The sequence below is a fragment of the Megalops cyprinoides genome, chromosome 14 (genome assembly GCF_013368585.1).
Source record: "Megalops cyprinoides isolate fMegCyp1 chromosome 14, fMegCyp1.pri, whole genome shotgun sequence".
NCBI classification, from domain to species: domain Eukaryota; kingdom Metazoa; phylum Chordata; class Actinopteri; order Elopiformes; family Megalopidae; genus Megalops; species Megalops cyprinoides.
In genome coordinates this window covers 19659668-19681572 of record NC_050596.1, presented here as the reverse complement: position 1 = coordinate 19681572, position 21905 = coordinate 19659668, and the positions used below count along the sequence as shown (strand labels likewise).

Genomic DNA, 21905 nt, shown 5'->3' with positions numbered 1-21905 from the left:
GACCACTTTTGTTTTCTTTTTGTCCCCTCTCCACTGACTTGACACGTTGGTGTTGGGGTTTATGGATTTCAGCATGATTGGTACAAATCTGCCTTGTGGTCTGCTTCTTCACTACACCGCTTCAAGATTTGTGGAGATGCGGCCTGCGTTCACACCGCCGGTTTATTTTAGTATTCTACTCTACCTACCGGATATGGGCAGTAATGAATAATCAGCAGCAAGAAATCGCAGCGGAACTCTTAACAACTACCCTAGTCTACCCCGGTCACTATTATATGTAGCGCTCATGTTCTGCTTCCCACGTTGATAGGTATGTATGTGATCGTATTGACATATTCTTTGTAAACTTTAGGGAGATCTGACGTGACAAAAGACCGTTTTGGTGCAATTAGAAGATCGAAGAGTGTGAGTAAAATGGTCGGGAAAATCAAGCGAACACGACAGAAACTTCACCAGGCAGCAGTGAAGCTTGGTTCTGACAGCGGAGTGAGGTCCACATCGTTGTTGGGCCAGGACGAAGCGCCGATACCAGTGGGCACTAAAGAATCTTCAACGTTATTCCCCAAATTTATAAAGACGAGCATTGCAGATGACGCCTCGGAAAAACAGACACAGAGGCGTGAAAACGACAATGAAAAGGTGAGAAGGTTGGTTAACCTATTTACCGACACGTGCAGTAACATTGGCTAGCTTTGTTTTCGCGAAGTTAGCGGATCGTGTGTTCGGTTTTAAAGTTAACTATGACCAAACAGAATATCCAGTTAAACCGCAGTGGTTCGTAATTAACCGTTTTCTCTCCATAGCGTTTCGATGTTTTTCCCTCATCAGTCTTTTCGGGAACCAAAATCAGTCCCGAAGCTTTAGTGCAGACGTTGAAGTTTGAAGATGCACCCAGTGTAACTCCAGTCCAGTCAGGTGAGTCTGACCATGTTGTAGCCGTTTCGCCCATATACATTTCACTAATGGTTTTTGCTCGCACCTAAAAGCCAACGTCGACTTTCAAATAGTTAGCTGACTAGGTAGGAACTTCCACAGCTTAAAAGATAAACAGAACTCGGAGTATCTGCACAAAACTTACGAGACATGCATGAAGAGCTGTGGCATTAAGTGCTTGACTGAGAAGAATCGATTGGAAAACATGTAATGTACGTAGTTTATGCCTGTATAGCATTATATTGTGAGTATTGAATTTAATGTTATTTTTTAACTTTACAGTTATTATAAAGTTTATACTTTAATGTCAATACTCTATATACTTGTCTCTCTTATAGTCAGTAATTATACTTTTGCGGTCGGTGGATGATATGAGGATCCAAGTCCTGTCCCAACATTGCGTACTGTAAAGCAGTGCTGTACTACTGTGCACAATCCTGTTAGATTCTGTAGAGATCATTTATCACCTTTGCACACACAATGAGTCTGTTCTTGGTTCGGCAACGCTAAAAAGTCTCTGCGTAAGTCTTGAACGAAGCAGATCCGGTGGTTGAACAAGACGCAACAGTGGGCAGAGACAGATTTCTAATGCAATGGATCCAGAGCTAGGTGCCTTACTACGATCTCTAACTCTAAAGACAGTGTTGTAGACACTAGGTGGCAGCGTTTTAAAACAGAGGTTTCCATGTTTTGTTTAACTTATAGATTGGTTGCGTGTCGTTCCTTCAAAAAAAAAAAAAAATCTTCCTCTGGACAGTCGCGCTGTTCTGTCATAGAAGTTGAGGCAATCTCCTCTCCATGCAAAATCCCCTGGTGATCCTGGTGATACAGGTTACTAAACTGTGTCATTTTTACAGGTGATCTGAGTTGCTTCTGTACTGCCCTGGTCAAGGTTGGGTGTAAGGATATATTTAACCTGGTGCTCTTTGCCTCTTCATCCTCGGGTCCTCTACAAAGCTGTTATCTTCTCACTGCTTCTCTGAAGTTAACTCCAAACACCTAAATGTGCTGTAGTAACATTTAATTTAACTGCTTGCTCCCTGAGTTTTTTGTGCTTCTAGCATGTCTGTTAGCACTCCTTACCTCATTCCAGGTCTGCTGCATTGTTCAAACATTAAGCACTGGGAACACAGCATGATTAAAAAGTTTTCAATCAGATCTTACTTCTAGCTAGACTGCAAGATGCATTTATTTAAAACTGTTACAGTGCATTTGTGTGTGGCAAATCCTGTTGTTCAGAGGTTATAATTCATTCAGCATCTTTAGGATCAGTGCTCCTGTATGAAGGATTGTAGATTAACCCTGAGTAGACAAACACAAACATGTCTCCGCTCCTGGGATTTGCAGGTTAGGAGGAGGAGCAGTCTGCTTCAAAGTGTTTCTGCTCGCCCTATTATGAAAACAGTTTAATTGCAGAGTAATTGTGAATAATCAGCTCAACCTTTTATGATGTTAACTGCTTTGATTATGGCATTAAATCTGAGAGTGCAATAATTGCACTGTTTACGAGCTGCTGAGAGAGTGCTGTGATGTACGATCTGTCCACGTACATATAGCCTGTGTAAGAATCAAAGAGGAGGATAATAAGGAGATTATTGTAGGTCGTATTTACCCATGATGAAAGGGAAGTATTGATGTTGTGTGAGCATTTCAATCTAATAGCCAGGTGGTGGCAGCAACTGTTTTACAACAGTGTTGATCTTGGCAGCATTTGAAGTGAACACCTAAATATTTACTGGCAGAGCTGGCCTGGAACTTCCATTGGTGTTACATTGAAGCCAACACACCTGCTACTCCCTAAGTTAGCTTTTTTAATTTGTTGAACATTTTGCATAATACATTTACCATTGCGCTGGAATCGGGATAATGTTTTTACACACTTTTACAATACATTTTTTAAAAAATTTATTCATATAAAATAAAGCATATATTTGGCCTACACATTTGGGGCAAGTAACTTCATGGGTTATGTCCAGATGTGGAACAGCAGCACTCTTTCCATTATATGTCCTCATTAAGGAGAACCAGGCCTTCATGGAGAGTGAGGTATATGCCCCAGATACTGCTCTTATTGTAGTGGGGTAGCTGACGCACTTCTGAAATAACTGTCCCTGCCTCTCATTTCTAGTTTTTACAGCTTGTATGTTTCTGGTGCAGTTTAATTATCTTGCTCAAAGAGTAACAGGTGGTAGAACCTGCAGCCCTGGTCCCTAATGTGTATGCCATGCTGCTGTCCAAGTAACACTCCCATGTAGCTCGTCTCTCACCTGGGAGCTAGCTGGAGTGGAGTTCTATAGCCAGGGAAGAAGTGGGAGAAAGGAGATTGATTTAAGGAGGACTAACTCCCTCTGTCTTCGCAAGTTCAAGGCGATGCAGTTTTCCGTTTAACTCCTCTGTGAGGACGGTCCAAGATGTAGCTCGCTTCCAAGAGTGAGTGTGAAAATGGGGTCGTGATTGGAGCTAGAAGTTGCACTGGGCTTGGTGGTACCTGTCAGGAGCTTGAAACAGGTGAGATGTGGATGCTGTGTGCGTGGGTCGCTCCTCTCTGACAGGGAATTGAACGCTCTCTGGGGAAAGTGGTATGGTATGATTCAGGTACCTCTCTGTCAGGAGGAAGCCTGTAATAGAAGGTCCCCTGAACTGAAGCCATAGGCTGACAGGGGTGGGTGGTGTTTTAATACAGGAGGTGCTCGATTAATGTGCTTTTTCCTCCAGCACTCCATATGTGGAGGGATTGTTTTTCCATCCTCAGCCTCAGTGCTAACTTTCACTTATGAAAGAGCTTCATGAACACAGACATTGCATTTCTGAAGTATGACAGCAAGAGAGGGTGAAAGCTTTGGGGGAATCCGTACGTTGAAATTTTTACTTCAAACCAGTAAAGGGAACAGTTTGTGAGAGAAATGCCTGGTGCTACAGCTTCTAATAAACTGTTTTTTAACTTGAGCAAAAGAGGAACAGTTCTTCCATTTGTTACCATTTGTTCCATTTGATTTAACCCCTCTCCTCAATCAAAACCGCCATGTAATCTTATGGGAAAGTGCTGTTCAGAAGAAAAAAAAAAACCTTTTCAGATTAACTGAGCACAGTGGCACATGTACTGGGAGGAGCACTATGTTCAGCACCAACTTTATTACAGTGCATTTGACTCTGGCATCTTAGATGACATCTTTGATGATTTTGTGTCTTCACTGAGGAGGCCTAAGTTCTAAGGAGCCTATCTGGAGTATTACAGTGGTGTTCCTCAGTGCTCCACAAGGAGTCAGAGAAGAGCAGAAAATGGGATGTGAACCTATGGCCCTCTGGTCACGAATCCACGTAGCAGATTTTACCCTCTTAATCTGGTGCTTTTTCTGAATCATCCTCTGCCCTGTTTTTGAATTCCCCACAGGGTGCTGCTGGTGGCTGTGCCAATACACTCTTGTCAGACGGTTTTAATTGGATCAATTTAATTACCGGACAGAGTCTCAGTGTTATTGCTCAGCATATTTATTGGCAGATAGAATGCATTTGCACCTCTCCCTCTGTCTGCCTGGGCGGCCTCCACGTGCATCTCTGAAGGTTCCTGTGAACTACAGCCGCGTACCTCCCTGCTCTGCACCATGTCGCACTGCCGCATACTGCGCTGTCAAAGCCAACACGCTCAGCGCCTTTGCCAGAGAACAGGATGACGGAATCCTTCAAATGTGCAGAAAACAGTGTTCCGCCGGCACCTTTTCCAGATAAGTTGGCACAGCGTGGGTTGTATCGAAATAAAATGCACCCCAGTTAAACCACATCGAAGAGCACATGACTAAATAAGGGCTTGCCTGCGCGCATTTGAATTGGTATCGATTTTATGCTGGAACGAATAATGAAATAATTCCTAGGTATCTGTTTTCCCCAGTTGGACCGGCTGCCAGCGGCAGTTCCCGCACATTCCGCGCTTTTCCTCTTTCCTTGCCACAGCTTTGGATTCCTGTGGTCCACCACCGATTGGCTGCCGTCTCATGTGCGTAATCCTCCCTCATACCAAGCACGCTCACCGGTCGCACACATCTTATAGCGGGATCCAGGAGGGAGTTTAATTACAGTGAAATAAACGGAATTCGTAATTTTAGAGCGTGGCTGCCTTTAAGGCGCTGCCAAGTCCTCTGAAAGAAGTGCGGCGAAAATGGCGGTAAACCTCATGAGAGCCGGATCTCGGGGCCAGCCAAACCCATTTCCTCTGAGTAAGGAATGCCAGGATCACATGGAATGTTGGGTAAACTGCGGCTTGTCGCTGAAGGTTTTTGTGAATCGCGCTGTGAGGACCACCGCAGCCCGGCCTTGTTGGTGAAGGAGCCTGCATCTTTATAGTCCTCACTGCAACACGTTTGATCGCTTGTGAGCCCTGAGGTGTGAATCAGCGTTGGAAAGCCCCTGTGAGTTCAGAGAAGAGGTGTCAGTGGTGAATGTTCACATGGGTTAACGGGGATTAAAGCAACCAAGTGTGTATGGCAGCACCATTGTTTTTTTCCAAGAGTACGCAAAACACTGGCAGCCAGGAAAGTGTGTGGGTTTTTGGTCTGATTTGAAGAAGCGGGCGGTTTGCGTGACGTGCAGTTGGCAAGCAGTAGAATAAAGTGAGATGCTGCGCGGAAATGATCTTTCTGGCGGATTCGCACGGCAGCGTGGGTAATGTAAACATCGCTAATCCAGCTCCACAGCTCCTCAGATTGCCACCGGTGAGGTATTCTCATTGAAAAATAAGCATAGGGTGTCATCCACAGTGAGACATCACCATGTTTACTTCATTTTTTCCTTTTTGGGAAAACCTTTTTCCAAAGGAAGATTCCTTGTTATAACTATATAAAGGCCAGCTGGAACTGTGTGGATAATGGTTGTGCTTTCATTGCACTTCCGGATGTGATCATTTCTTGGAGTGGGGGAGACAGAAAGATAACGTAAAGACCTGGTTTCACTCGTGAACTATCCCTCGAGCTCCTTGCCTTCTCATTCCATCACGAGGGCCTCTGAGGTTACGTCAGACCTGCTCAGTACGAGTGCTGGCTAATGCTTTGTGACAGAGCTGATGTTTCATCAGTGAAAGGAGCCCCACATTTCGCATTAAACATCTGACAGACAACAGGAAGCGTGAAGTTAAATATAAGCTCGGCCGACCTCACCTCGTCTGTTTTGTCATGTTTCAAATTAGCTTTCCAAAAAGTGGGTTGCAAAATAAGCAGTTCACCCCAGGACAGGGTACGAGTAAATGGTCCTGCAAAATGAAAACATGCATTGCATTATTAAACAGCAGCAAGCACACTGCAAAAAAAACAAAAAATCGCCTGGTATACCTGTTGTGTCATGTCCTTTCTCAGTTGATTAAGACATTCCAAAAAATATGGCCTGTTTCTATTTGACAGGTTGACATGCAAATACATACACTATTGCTGCTCCTGTCCAGGCATATTACCAATGATTCTTTTGTACACTATTGCACCTGTTATATCAGCAGGAGTACCTTCTTTGTGCTCTGCTAATCCTTTATTCTTATGAATGAGTATGCAGCTTTTGACTTTAATGGACTTCAGCAAAGGAAGGTCATATCCAACGCGTGATCTCAGTGACATACTACATAGTGAGCATGGTCAGTCTAGCTTGCTTGCAGAGCCGCAGTCTTCCTGTGTGACCTGCCTTGGGGGGCTGGTTCCAGTGCCCGGGAGCAGATAATGGCTGCTTCCAGATGCCTATCTGCCTGTTGTGTGCTGTGAGGACAGGAGGACTGAGTGGTTTGCGCTGTGACTGCTGATAAAGAGGCCAGCCTAGGACACCGCACACGTCTCTCTGTGTGGGCCAGGTACGCAAGGCTGGCCTTTTCCTTGCTGTTCAGAAATTGCTTTGTGGGTCTGCTGCTGCTGCTGCCCACTACCCTATAATGACCTGAAGCGTGTCCATTTCGAGGGCTGCAGGACGACCCCTCATTCGGTCGGTGGGTACCTGTCGTCCATTAGGCAGCTGACAACGTGTGTGTTGCCTTGGCAGCCATTTTGAAAAGTCACAGCTACAAAGACCATACTGTTTTACTGGGACTGGACCTGTGAACACTACCACACATGCGCCAGTTGCAGCCTCACAAAAATGACTGTACGCCAAGACTACTCATTTGAAGGACCTCAGTGAGTCCCTGTTGGCCTCTTAAACATCTGTCAGCAGAATCTAGCAATCTAGCAGCCCTTCCTTGTAATGAGCAGTAACGGTTGTTTTGATTTAAGCTGATTTTGTGTTCCTACATTTAATGTGATCGTGTGCGTAGCATATTTTATGTAATGATCATTTAATGTGACCAGGGCTGGCGTTCTCTTCAGAATTCTGTGTGCGGCTTGAGTTGAGGCAGGAGAAGAAAAACATACACTTGGCAGTTTGTTTTTTATCCATTTACTTTCATTTCCACTGTGTGAAAGTCATTTGGCCCATTCATTTGCAGTACCTCCAGGGCTGTGCACTCGTGACCTGCCTGCAATGCAGATAGACCTGATCTTCTCTTACAAAGACCTCTCTGTTCCCTGGCCTCTCCAACACAGTGCATATTGTTTGGTTTTCCCAGCCCAGTAACTGCTAGGAGGTTCTTGAGATATAAACATCAAGAAATAGATATGATTTTTTTTTTTAAGGGGTGGGAAAGGAGTTTGTTCACACCTAAGCAGGTAGGTATGAGTTCCTGCCTTCTTTTGAAAGGGACAGACCTGACAGACAGTAGCAGCTTGGAGCTCTCTCCTTGGACCGACGGAGGGCCTAATTAAATGAACCTTGAACAAACGAACAAGAGCGCATTGGGACAGCGTAGCGAGGGCGATTAAACTAGGGTCGTTTTCATTAATGGAATTAGCAGCCAGCTATGCAAGGGGAGGAGTGTGAACGCAGGCGGGTCTCTGCAGCGGAGCGTGAGACAGATCGGAGTGACCTCTGGACACCAGCACGGCACGCTAATGTGACTCAGAAAGCCTGCGTCACCGTGACTCGGGCTGTAGCGGTCAATTAAGTCCTCAATACATTCACCGTCAGGGTGATTTTGTCCCGGGAGGCTTGGCAGTGACAAGTATGCCCTTTGTATGGTGACACAGTTATGGATTGGTGTGTCAGGCATGGAGTGTTTAGCCAAAGCCTGCGTCCTGACTGGTCAACATTCCTGGTGTTCTTGACTGTTGCAGTCTGACAGTGGGTTTTTGGGTACTTTTTTCTGAGTCTTCTAATCGCATGATGTCCTCTTTTAAAGGCACTGTAGTTGTATTTAACCGGTTTGGTTTTTACTGATGTCAGTAATTTGACTATATTTTAAAAGCCCTGTTGTGAAAGAGAGGAAGGGGTAAGTTGCTCAGACATTTTTGAGTGAATTTCTTTTGAGAAGGTCAAATCAACCCCACACAGTATAAGCACAATGAGAACATCCTGGCAACTGAATAACAGCAAATTCAAACAAAGGCGGGATTAACATGTCATCGCTGCCTTTCAGGACTTTGGTTTCCAGCAGTCTTCTTAAACATAGCATTTCAGTGACATCCACCTTTGTGTGCAGCCAGTGGATTTCGGCTCTCCCCACAGTCTGCCGGCTGTGCTTTTTGCATTTTGGATCAGACTGCTTTGACCGTCTGCTCCCCTACTTGTCTTTGAAAGAAGTTTCTCATTTGAAAGCACGCAAGCGGATATCAGTTAACACAAGTGCTTCACACAAAGCAAAGAACACTTCACAGATGAATTGCCGATTTCATGATGCACTCTCCTTTGTAATGTTGTCATGGGAACCCTGCTGGGTCTTTGTTTTTTTTTTTTTTTTTTTTTTTTTTTTTACAGGATTACAATCATACGACATGGCTCTTTACACAGAAAGATAGCTATTCCTGCAGCAGGGGATGGTAATGACCATCCTGACCACTGTGAAGCTAAACTAGTCAAACATCTCACAAAAATGCAGCTGGTAAAGGGCTTTGGTACTGAAGGGCTTTGGGAGGGTGCCCCGTTTGTGGTATCACGGCCAACTGCTAATGGACTGACTTTCTGACTGTGTTTCTGTTGATACTATTAGTCTGAACAAGTAACAGAGTAAAGTCATGGACATTTGGAGTAATGGGACCAATAGTAAAACCAAGGCAGTCTGCTTTATCCTTATTGTGTTTTACCTAGCATGCAGCACGGAATGGACCAGCAGAACAGAGCTTACATGGTTATTTGTAACTTTGTATTGGTCAAAGAAGGCACAGGACACTGGAAAAGCAAGTGGATGAGACAGAGGATGACGGTGGTGGCAGCTGAAGATGGAGGGAGAGAGAGAGAGAAAGAGCCAGTTGTTCTGCAGCCTTAAGGTCCCTGGTGAAATTTGCCAGTTACTTGAGGTCCTCAGTCTGATATCAGAGACCCCTCCGTCTCTTGCGAGCTGGTTAGGGCATAAGTTGTCATGGCGACCGCTGCTCCACCAGATGGACGGGGTTGAAGTGCCGCTCCCTGTCTGCAGGGGCAGCCAGTTGTGTCACGATGAGGGAGACCCAGATTCTGGTCGTCTGTGAAGAGAGGAGGCGCTTCTGCATAATTGCAGAATGAGACAAAGGAGACCCTCTCTCTTAGTCAAGAGTGCAGGCAGCCTGGTGACAACACAAGCCATTCTCTCTCTGTGGAAGTGTCACACGAGGGAGCGCTCGATGTGAATCAGGTGAGGCTGTGGTCGACATATTGAGTCATCACTGAGGGCGAGAGCAAGGCCTCTTCCCATGGGAGGCATTGGTTAGGCTCAATTCCCCCTACTTTTCAGGGCAGAGGGGGTTTTTAGGATTTTTAACTGTTCTGATCTGGTGTTTGGTTCATTTTCCAAACATTTCCTTGAGGATTTGCTTTTTTTGTGAGAGGAAAGAAAACGTGAGAGATGTGCCATGTCATAATCAGTGTGGATTCTTGGAACCTTTGAGAGATCTGTAGTGAATGCCCTTGAAGTGTGCTGTTTTTGAACATTATCTGAAATTAGCGTTGAAAAACTAATGATGTCATCCCTCCTTCCTTGAGTCCTGCCTGTGTCACTAAAGGTCCTCTGCTTGTGTCAACCCTGATTCTTTTCTACACCATAAATGGAAAAGAATAAGACCAATTCAGAGGAAAAGTCTATGGCGTGGAAGCTCCCTTGAGTTATTAGTATGCTGCTGTGTTTATGAATTTCATAGCCATTCTTCTTCACAAGGACTTTTTCATTGTCTGAGTATGTCTGTGTCTCTCTGCAAAAAATAGCTACAAATCCACAGAGAGCCCCTTGTATTGTCATCTTCCTCTACTGTCCGTCCCTTGAGGTTGATCAGTATTCATGGCTCACTGCTCATCAATACATTATTGAACAGTTGCCCTAAAACTCACCTTTGCTGAACTTTAAACGGCGGTAAATCTGAAGTGCTCCGCTTGGTCTGGAGTGAATCCAGGTGTGTTTATGGGCTTAGTGTGGTAGCCTCTGGACCTGCCACACTTCTCTCAGTCTGCTGGGTATCCATAATGGAAATGAAGTGGTCCAGTGGTCCGATGCCTGCTCGTCCTTGGGTGCTGCGATCTGTGCAAATCCTATATAGAGGACAAGTTTTTTTTTTTTTTTCCTGGTGAGAGTGACCACAGATGACCCGCCAGCTGTTTTGTCCTTGTGTGGTTTTTCCATCGAACTTTCCTTATGTCCTTATGACCCGGGTGACACAGGACAGAGCCCAACCTCCACTGAAGTCATCCTCCAATTAGAAGTCACTCGCAGCCATACTGGGTTTCAAATGTTAATCGCATTTGACATGCGAGTCTGGTGCTGTCAGGATGAAGGTGAGCATTATGAGTAAAGCAGAAGTGTTTTTCCTATAGGCCACACCCACCCTCTCCGCCCACCCCTTCCTGAAGGCGGAGCTCCAGATGAGCTGCAGGCACCTCTTTGGTTGCAAGTTTTGTCCCACTTACTGCTGACTCTTGTCAATTTCCTGCTTTGTGCACCATACACTCACCCCCACACCCCCCAACAATGTCACCGGCCCCACAGAGAAGCTGACGGCTTTGGGTGGTCCTCCATGACAGGAGCCCCTCCTCCCCCGCCCCCTGCGGCTCCCCGTGCAATTGTGGAGGTGACCCACTGCTCAAGAACAAGGTGGCTGGCAGCATTCCAAAGGCTTTTGCCAAGGGATGGATCGAGAATATCTGCTGACCTTGCTTCCTTAAATGTGCTACACCAGAATCAGGTTTATACATGCACTCACTGTGGTAGGGGAGAACAAATTACGTTAAAAGCTTGAAGAGCGCAGGGCAGAAGGTGGTGGATAAGTGTGCCAGTCAAAACTTGCCGAAAGAAATGGCTCTTTTCATTGCTGATTGACATCATCTTTTCTATTTTTGGTTTAACATGAAATCAGCACCTCAGAAATTAACAACACAGCGAAGTGATTTAGTGTGTATTTAATCTCATTACATTACAGTCTTTTAGCAGACACTGCTATCCAGAGCAACTTACATAGGTTACAGTTTTTACAAGTTATCCATTTTACAGCTGGATATTTACTTTGCCCAATGGTACAGCAGCTGTGCCCCAGTGGGGAATCGAAGCAGCAGCCTTTTGGTTATGAGTCCTGCTCCTTACCACCATGCTACACTGCCATTTAAATCACCATTTCAAAACAGTGGACCAAAGTCTCAACCATTGAACTACATGCTAAACAGCACAGCAACATTTTAGATATGTTATATGTAATGAAATCTCAGCCGGCTGCTAATTTAAATGAAATGCACGACTGTTCATTGATTCACGTCTGGTTTGTCAGTTAGGGCTGGTATCAAGAATTAATAATTCTGGTGTTAATATCTACAGCTGATGACCGACTTCCCCTTACATCTTACTCCGCACATCTTATAGTGATGTAACAGGCTGTGGCCTTCAGGGGGCAGTAGAGAGCCTGGGAGCACGCAGTGCATCATTCCACATACCATGCCCCCTTCCTGTGTACAGCCTGTCCCAAGACAGACCTGGCAGGAACACCGAGGTCGCCTGGGAGGTGTGAATAAAAGAAGGTCGGTACCTGCGTCACCGAAGGACGCGGGCGTGGACAGTTCTCCCGGGTGTTTGTTCCACAGCAAGGGCGCGTCACACACTGAGACAAGGACAGAGTTATCCAGCTGCGCCGTCATGCCAGGGTCCTCCTGACGACACCTCCGGTGACCACGCCCTAGATGCCTCTGCAGCCACCCTCCCGCATGCTGTACGAAAGGTTTGAGTGGCACCTGTCATCCGGCATCTTCCATCTGCAGCAGTCTGGTGTTGCCTGGCCCCAAATGCGGCAGAGTTCATTGTACTTAGAATCGGTACCCAGACTCCCCTGACAGACAGTGGCCAGCGGGCCTTTTCCATTGGGCTGTGCTGTCGCAAGTAACTGGAATAAAACTTTAAAGCATTGTTCTAGCAAGTTGGGAAACCTTTAAGAACATTGTGAAAGATCTTTTTTAACCCCCTTTATATTGCTTATTTGGTCTTGTAAATGATTGTTTGTAAGATATATGTTGTCAGAATGTGTTTGTGTCATCCCTGCTGATTCCCCAGTACTCCCTCAATAAAGAGATGCTGTATCTTGAGGATTTAGGATGGTGCAGAAAAAATCACCTAAAGAAAATCAATATAGTGCTCTGTATGTGCTGTTTTGAGTGGGGTGGGGGATTGGGTATTAGACTAGTGGGATGTGGGCATTAGAAAGTCTGTTGCAATGCAGGGTGGGGGACAGGGAGGGGCGGGTGTTATCTCTCTCAGTCTACTGGAATGAAGGCCATACACTGCAGAATATGATGTCTGGCAGCAGAACATCAGTAATGTCAGCATAGCAATAACTTCCTTCATTATTTTTTTGTATGAAGTGCTATTTATTTCAGAGCTCATGCAACATTATCCATGATTGGCACGAGCACGGAAGGGTGTGTTTTACTTGTGAATTTTATTATTTTTTTATGTTTTTATGCGCACTGCTGTGGGGTGGGCACTCGTTGGGATTGTCACTGCTCCTCTGATGGCATGTGGTGCCCAATGAAGTACAGTGTGTTAAAGAGGGGCGAGATGAGGAAACCCTGGAGGACCCACTCACCCCTATTCCCAGCAAAACAAAGCCAGTGTGTTCCACACTGGTGTGATGTTGGTCATTGGCAGATTACATATGAGAATTTGAGAGCGATGTCTGAGAGGTGACCCACTTATTTTTTCCCCCTGAGTGAGTATTATGAAACTGAGGCTTCATGAACCACAAAATGGGTTGAGCCATTATGTTTGTGAATAACGACTGGCTGATTTGAACCAATTCTAGTGTTTTGCTGTGAAGAGCCAAGATTTCTAATTGGATGGAAAATGTGCCTGTGCCTGTTGTGAACAAGCCAAATGAAGCTCTTTAGCAAGAAACATAGTGTGTGTGCGTGCGTGCGTGCGTGTGTGTCTGTGTGTGGGCAAACGCACAGTGGATAGTGGATAGTTTAACAGCACTGGGTGACAGGAGAGACAGGGAGGGTGAACGCACCGTGAATAACTCCATGCGTGACTATCTGACTCCCACACTGAAGGTAGTGGGTGAGGCAATTTTATTGCTCCAGCGACTCACTGTGAATAATAATAACGGCGGGCACACAGAACAGCCTCCTCACCCTCCCCCTGATCTCGCTTTATTCAGATGTGCTGGGAGACTCGGGAATTGGTTTAAGGAAATCTTATATTTTTAATAAGCTCATCATTTAGGAAATGTTGTTGTTCTCCCCCCGCAGAGAAACGATTCGGTCCTGCCTTCCTCCGTGTGTCTTGGCTCGTTGGCTGGCGACCCGCCCCTCGGGGACAAGGTGCCCATGTGCCGTAATGGCCGAGCCGGAGCGTTCGCGGTAACAGGAAGCTGCGGAGCACTAACAGATGGGTCTCCTCTTCGAGGCTCGCCAGGGGAGCGGCACGTTCTATTTCGGGAGCAATTTAAAAAGGAAAACGGAGAGAGAGAGAGCTGGCTCTGTTACTGACGGCGGCTGCCATCTCTTCCCCTTCGGGGGCTGGGGTTGTGCGGGAGAAGGCGGAGACTCGTATCAACGCTGGGCGGAGTCAGCGGTGCCTCGTGTGTCATCCACACAGCTTGTAGGGCCCTCAGGAGCCAATCCACAGGAAACATTGTCACCTGTTCAGAGAGTGGTCCCAGAACCAGTTCTAGGCTGGGGACCTGTGACCCATCAGAACCTGTTCATGAAACATCAGCTACAGCATGTCTGGACTCAAACCAGGCTTATGATATTATCTATTTGGACTTTCAAAAGGCATTTGACAAAGTTCCGCATGAGAGACTCATATTGAAAATGACATCTGCGGGAATTACAGGAGCCATCACCGAGTGGGTTCAAAGTTGGCTGTCTAATAGAAAGCAGACTGTAACTGTGGGAGGAATTGTATCGGAGCAGGGTCCTGTACGAAGTGGAGTCCCGCAGGGATCGGTGTTGGGGCCTTTGCTATTTCTTATATACATAAATGATCTTGATACAGAGGTTAGAAGTAAAATAGTAAAATTTGCAGATGACACAAAACTAGGGGGTCTAGCCAACAGTATAGAATCAACTAAGGTAATACAGGAACACCTAAACAGCATCCAAAAGTGGGCAGATACCTGGCAGATGACTTTCAATTTAGATAAATGTAAAATCTTGCATGTAGGAAATAAGAACCTTAAACAAGACTACTTCATGGGTGGAAAAAAACTAGAATGTGCTCAATTTGAAAAGGACTTGGGAGTAATGGTTGACCCAAGCTTAACAGGATCTAGGCAGTGTGCTGTAGCAGTAAAAAAGGCCAACAGGATGCTGGGATATATAGCCAAAAGTATTGAGTATAAATCTAAAGAGGTTATATTGAAATTATACAATGCCTTAGTCAGACCGCACCTGGAATACTGTGTGCAGTTCTGGGCACCGCACTATAAAAAAGATACTGAAGCTTTAGAAAAGGTTCAAAGAAGGGCAACTAAATTAGTTCCTGGCATGAAATATAAATGCTATGAGGAAAGACTCAAGTTACTGAACCTATTTAGATTAAGCGAGAGGAGGCTTAGGGGTGATTTAATTGAGGTATTTAAATTTATAAAAGGAATCAATAAGGTTAACTATAATAGATTCTTTAGGGTGAGTTCAGTCTGTAAAACAAGAGGACATAAATGGAAACTAGTTAAGAGTAAGTTCCGCACTGATGTAAGGAAATATTATTTTACACAAAGAGTTATCAATACATGGAATAGGTTGCCAGGTCATGTAGTTGAGGCAGAGACCCTTGCTGTGTTCAAGTCTAGACTTGATGCAGTTTTGGATACTCTTTAATTAAGAAATGGGCTGAATGTTGTTGGGCCGAATGGCCTGTTCTCGTCATCATATGTTCTTATGTTCTTCTTATGTTCTTAAATGTTCAGCCCTAACAAAAGCTTCAAAACATTTAGAATGAATAATTAACACAGGAGTGTGGCCTTTCAGTGATAACTGCATTTCAAAAAGGGCTGTGTATGTGCTTCATCCTGCCCTCAAACGCTTTAGCTCTGAACTCCCTGACTGAACACCGTGACGTAATGGAGACATGGAGGAGCTGGTTTATTGCCTGCAGGTCTATTGATAGTCCTATCACGCTGAAGGGAACTGGCATCAGCTCTCAGCTCTCCAGAGTACCGTTGGCGTGTGGCACAGGAACTCTGTGTCAGTGTGACTTGGACCGGCATCCGTTGTTAATTGCGAATTAGCGGGAGCCGTCAACAGCACAGTTACAGAGGGCACTGTGGGAATTTTTTTGTGTTTTCATTCCTGTTTTTTTTTTTTTTTTGTGGTTTGATTTCATCCCCAGCCTGAATGCACCGGTGCTAAATTTCCTCTTGCTCTCTAATGCTTGATCCCTTATCTAATCGCGAATCATAATCACAGCCATAAATCATGATCAGTATTCCCGGACATGTTTTCCTCACATAATCTAAAATGGCAACTTTGTGATTTATTCGAGCATTAAATATTTCCTTATGAGAGGATGTACAGGATTACACAGTCTGAGCGCAACGCTAGTCGACGGTCAAATGACATGTTTAATCTCCCCGCTGCCAGCTTTAATTGGCCCTTTTACTGAATAACACTGGATTCTCGTCTCCTGTTTTGTTGAGCTTTGTTTGCGAGAGGCGGTGAAACCGGAGTCCCAGTTAAGCCCTGCGGGACTCGGCGGGGCAGATATTACCGTGTCTGTCTGAAGCTCTAATTAGCCCTGCTTTGGGAGCACAGACAGGAGTGGGGCCCGGATTCGATCCGCTGCTTTAACTCTCAGGGGGGGCTTTGAACAGGAGGGCTGGGTGCTGCTCCTCTCTGACGAAACTGCTCATTTTTTTTTTTTGTCTGGAAGGCGGCTTGTTTCCGTCACGAGCCAAGCCGAGGATGGTAAAAGTAGGGCAGTCTCGTTTAGAAAGTCATGTTTTTCGCCTGGCGGAAAGGTGTGGAGGTAGCTTGCTGCCCGGCCCTCGTGTACGGGCTTTGTATGAGACCTTTCTACCTTGCTCTGTCTTGCTGCGGAACAGGCCGGAGATGTGTCATTCCACCAGTCACTTCCACGTTGCTGTCTCAAAGGCCCCCCGGGGCCCGGTTTATTAAATTTGACGAGCAGGAGGGCATTTGGAGGGAACTTCCAGGGCCTGCTTGTGCCAGATGGTAACAGAGTTACTGTCTTATTGCCTCTACGGGAGGGGGTTGCTGTATTAATTAGAGCGATGACTGCGTTGCCCTTTCATTTGATGGAGGAAGGGATACGGTCTTTTAGTCGGCATGATGATAAATCAATGTTCTGTCTCGGCCGCTTCTCTCAGGTACAAATTCTGTGTTCTGCGAGAGATCTTGCTGCTATCTGCTCCCTTCACTGATGGAGGGTGTTTATATCATTCATTTTCTGCGGGAAAGTGCTATGCTTCAGGGGTAGAAAATGCCGCATTCTGATTTTAACCAAGATCTCTTCCAAGTGTTTGATGTGTTCCTATCCATCCTGTAGGTTGTTCTACACACATTTACATTTAGTCACTTGGAATACATTTTTATCCACATAGACCTACAAAGCAAGAGGCACAAAAGTGCATATAAGGCACGTGAGCAAAGGTACATACAGAAAATGACAGACCACACCTAAGCGCGTCAGTTTATCAGACAATGCTAATTACTTTACAGTTCTAAAATGCCTGTTGCTAGTCTTTTGGCAGTAGCGGTCACATCTGTCTTGTTTGCCAGCATTCCCCCCCCCTTTCCCTCTTTTACTTTGCAGTGTCCTCTGACACGCTCAGTCCTGCGCTCTGAGCTCCTGGTTAGCGCTGGTGAGTCATTTCAGAGGATGACTGTTTAATGTTCTGTCTGCCAGATGCACACTGGCTCTCTTAATTTGCCATTCTTAATAGATTGACATACGTTTAGCCATCCCTCCTCTCCTCTGAGGAGCAGTATCATAATAGGTGTTTAAGAAGCTTGAGCCGAATACCCGTTGTTAGCAGTGCCCTACAGCATTTGCCCTGAAGCAGTGACCCAGCTTGTTTAATTCATTGCCTTTGTTTTCTGTGCAGTCTTTAGTAGTGAGATAGCCACTACTACTACTACTACTAATTACTTGCTATCGTTTGTGCTGAAGAGGGGGGCTTTGGGTCACAGTTAAAAGGAAGATGGCACTACACTCAGGCTTTGACATGTGCCGTTGTTAATTTCACTCCGAGCATACTCCCCGTTTCCTGTCCCGAAGCTGTGACCTTTGACCTCTCCCTCACCCTGACCCCTGAGTGTATCCTTCTGCTAATTTGTAGGCAGCTGGCAGCTGTCTCTCTGCCTCACAGCAGTTCTGTCATTCATCGGTAGGAGAGTCCTGCAGCCAGTGCAGCCCTGCAGTAGGGACAGCACTCCACTAATTGCAGTAATTACAGCCGCTGTCGGTGCTGTTTGCTAATTATTGTTGGGCAGGCTTTACTTTTGAGGTCTATGATTGCGAGGTCACAGAAAAGGCATGCCGTCTGCAGTAATGTCGTGGGTGTTCGGAGGTGCTGTCCAGTTTAAACCCGCAGCGCTCAGACCATGTCGTTGACCTTTGGTTGACCCTTGAGGTTATGAGTAATGGAGAGAATGGAGGTTGTTACACGCTTGGACTCCCGGCCCCCTGGTGGCCGAAACATGCCACAGCAGTCCTCTGTTTTTATGGCACATGGGGACCTATTAAAGCTCAGCTCTTGCTTTCTCCTGCAGTTTACAGTTAGTAGAGTCAGATCTCTCTAAGCTCCTATCAGCAGTGGTATATCTGCTTATAGCTGTGGATTTTTCTGCAACTCCTTTTTATCATTCATTCCTTTGGATTTCTTGCAATCTCACATAGTACAGTGAGAAAAAAGCTAGGAGTTGTGAATCGTGTCAGCATTTCCCGGATCCTCCATTATAGCCTTGCTGACTATGACAGTGGCACATTAAGCAGTTATTACTTATTGATTATTTTTTTCAGGCTTGCAAAAAGGCAGAATGACAGGACTGTTTGAGGCTGTACATTTCTCTGAGAGGGAATTAGCACCCTCAGTCAGCCCCTTCTGGCCACACAACCCAGGTGGCGCTCTCATGACAGACTCCATAAATCAAATGTTTGCAGAACACAACGAGAGTTCAGAGCAGTTAAAAAACTGCCATTCAGGTAAGTGAGGCATAGGAGCGGGAGCGCCACAGGCTGGAATGAACTACAATACCCAGGGGGCCACAACAAGTCATATGGTTTAAGAGAGAGGATATAATGTAGGAGAATATGTAGATTTGTGAGATTTGCAAGGAAGATGGGGTTATATTTCTAGGATCATGATTCATTGTGTCTGAGGCAGTGGCTATGGCCTGCGTCCGAGTGAGTAAAATCCTCCTGATTTGATTTGGCCTTGAGCAAAGAATACTGCCTTCCCCAAACTTGCAGCTGTGTCAAATTGATGTCTAATTAAGGGAAGTGCTTGTGAGACACACAAAGCCTTTAGAAGGACAGCAGTCTGTGCCGTTTAGCCTCCCGTCAGTGGTTCAGGCCTCGGAGCCTGGATGAAAGCCGCCAGGCTCTCTGGCTGGGCATCTTTTTACAGCTTGTGCTCCTCCATTTTTCTGGTTATTGGTTGCAGTGGGGCTGCTCTTCCACAGTTGTAGCTGCAGCCCAGCCGCGTTCACGGTGACAGCCCTCTGCTGCCACGCTTCACGTCCGCAGGCAGTCTCCCCCACTCGCCAGAAGGGTGCAGCCAGCCCTGCACACCACTCTCTGGCGACCTCTGACCTGTGTCTCCTCTGGTTGCTTGGCAGATGGGGGGGAAAAGCTGCTTGGGCAGACTGTAACGAGCCCAACCCCCTTCATTTACATACACACACACACACACACACACACACACACACACACACACACACACACACACAGATCGGTCATCTGACCTGATCTGACCCTGGTTGACACCCAGCCAGTCTGTCCTTAGAGTCAACACCTGCCCCTGCCCCAAGCTACCCAGCTGCTCAAACGCAGGAACATGGAGCTCTGGAACAGCCGTCACAGGCAAAATGCTCTCAACTCCATCCAGCAGGAAATGCACTGCCCCCACTCTATAACAGTGTACAGCGCTCTGTTCAAAAGGCACTCTGAGGATATCTTAGAACCGCCCTGGCTTTTTATAATGTGGTTGAGTGGACAGTCGAAAATTTGGAAGGCACCGCCTGGTCATGGTTTGGCATAGGAACGTTGCCATGGTGAGGAAGAGCGATTTATTTGCAATCAGTTACCAGCCATGACTGCACCGCAGCTCTCCCCGGCCCAAGGAGAATAACATGGATGCACAGAGAGAGAGAGGCAGACAGAGAGAGTGGGTTGGCTGAGCGAGCAACGCCCAGGGGCAGAATTTTAATGGAAACGCTCTGAAGTGAACTGTGGGAAGGCTGTGTGGGCAAAGCCTGGCTATTTATATCCGCAACTCTGGTCCCAGGGAGCACTTCAGTCTTAATGCGTCATGTGATGCTTTTCATAGGTGGGTTTTGAAAACAGGAAGTTTTGCGGAGCTTTTGTTCGCGGAACTGAAGGCAGGTCGTCGGAGCGTTTAACATGCGCGATTGCTCACCGCTGGTGTCCTGAAACAGTTTCACTCAAAGGTGAAACCGAATCCGAGTGGCTCTATGCCAGTGGCGCAAGTTATACAAAAACACTCTCAGGGCTATTGAGGTTACACTCCATAGAAATGAAGGAAATTAAATATGTTGCTGGAGCTGGGTGGCTTTGGCCTCTCATGTTGCAGTAGCATAACACTGGAAATTTAAAGTGGAAATGTACAGTTTGTATGGGCACCACCCCGCTCCCGAAGAGCCACAGTGTCTGTGGGCCTGCTCAGCCCTGGTCCTTCAGGGCCGCAATGTCTGTAGGGAAACTCAGCCATAGTCTTGGAGGCCCAAAATGTCTGTAGGACTGCTAAACCTTGGTCTTGCAAGTCCATAGTGTTAGTGGGACCACTCAGCTCTGGTCCTGGAAGTCTACAGTGTCTGCAGGACCATTGAAAGTCGGTCCTGCCGGGCTGCAGTGTCTGCTGGCTCGCATTCAGGCTGAGCGCTTACCCACCTGTATAAACTAATCATCATCTTGATTGAGCTGATTTAGTACTGAGAGTGTTAGCGGTTTAGGGAGAACTAGAAACCCTGCCGGAATGCAGACCAGAGCTGAACATGCTCTAGGCTGTTGATTAATCATAACACATGGAAAATTTGTCTTCTCTACCCACTTACAGATGTGTGCTGGCAGGCCTTCACCAGCTGCGCTTTCGTAACTAACACCACTCTCTCAGCGTGGTGCTGTCGTTTCCACAGAGTAGCGACCTGTCTAACCTGTTGACACACAATATCAAATGGAGAAGGAGCGAGCTTCACACCCCTGTCTGTGTGTTAAGTTTATGTTCACTCAGTTCACTCAGGGTTCTGATACCCGAATTTGTAGTGAACAGAATGCGTGAATGGTTGGCGGCGGAAGGAATGTTGTGTTAAAATGTGAGTGTCTGATTTCATTTTCAGGTGGCCCAATCATGAGCCTCTGTTTGGAGCAGGCCCCTCGGTGGGTTGGAGCTAAGCCCTCCAGAGTGAATGAATGAGAGGATTTTGATGGACATTAATGAATGCCTTAGAGACAAGAAAGCAGCAAAAGCCAAAAAACCCATAATTGTTGCCATCTTGCCTTTGCTGTACAGTATCTAAGGCCGCCAACGGAGGGTATTGACTAAGTATAATTGGTATTGGCTGCGGGGAAGCCCTGGGAATGTCCTTCTCCATGGTATTTGCCTCTGTGTTTCCGCCAAGAGGTCGCCGATGATGAGGTCCTGATGAGTGGAATGAAATAAAAAGCCGTTCTCTTTGCATCTCAAATTAGACTGGCCTCTGCAGCCTTTGCTGATCATCGTCATTAGGGCAGAGCTGAGTGTTGGGTTTTGTGGTTGTTTCTTTCCTGTTTTTCTAAGCAATTCGTGTTCCTTTCAGTCGATTCGCCGCGAGATGAATGTCCAGTATGTTGCGCCACTGTTTGGGCTCCGGGCAACACGTGACACGGAGCGGTCAGGAAGTCCCTGCGTCTCGCTCCTCAAATCCCGGGAGAACCCTTTTCTCAGTCTTTTTCCAGATGTCTCTGACCAAGCTGGGTTGGATTCTCCCTGTCCTTCCAGGGCTGTTCTCTTCGGGTCAGTTTTGTTGCCAGGCTTGAGTCCACATGGTCTGCGGCTACACACTCCTGTCCTGCCACATAGCTTGTAAGTTATCAAGCCATTCAGACTCTGGAGTGTGTTATTTTTGTAGTTTTTTCCAGTAATTTGTGTGTTTTTGTAAGGAAAAGGAAAGCTTTGGAAATGACACCAAGCCAGAGCCCAAACCACTGAGCATACGGGAATCATTTGAGGCCGGGTCTAAAATCCTGGGCCCTTCACGTTCTGGTCAGAGGCATGCTTTTCCCCTCCATT

The 21905-nt window shown here is 46.3% G+C and overlaps 1 protein-coding gene across 1 annotated transcript in view; it reads left to right on the top strand.

Moving 5' to 3' along the window:
• Positions 1 to 266: 266 nt before the first annotated feature.
• Positions 267 to 21905, top strand: part of fam207a (family with sequence similarity 207 member A) — a 35666-nt gene continuing 14027 nt past the window's right edge. Inside the window, exons 1-2 of the mRNA XM_036545325.1 lie at positions 267 to 639; positions 804 to 915. Of these exons, the coding sequence (XP_036401218.1) occupies positions 415 to 639; positions 804 to 915 (337 nt within the window). The 5' untranslated portion in view covers positions 267 to 414. The remainder of the gene's footprint in view (positions 640 to 803; positions 916 to 21905) is intronic.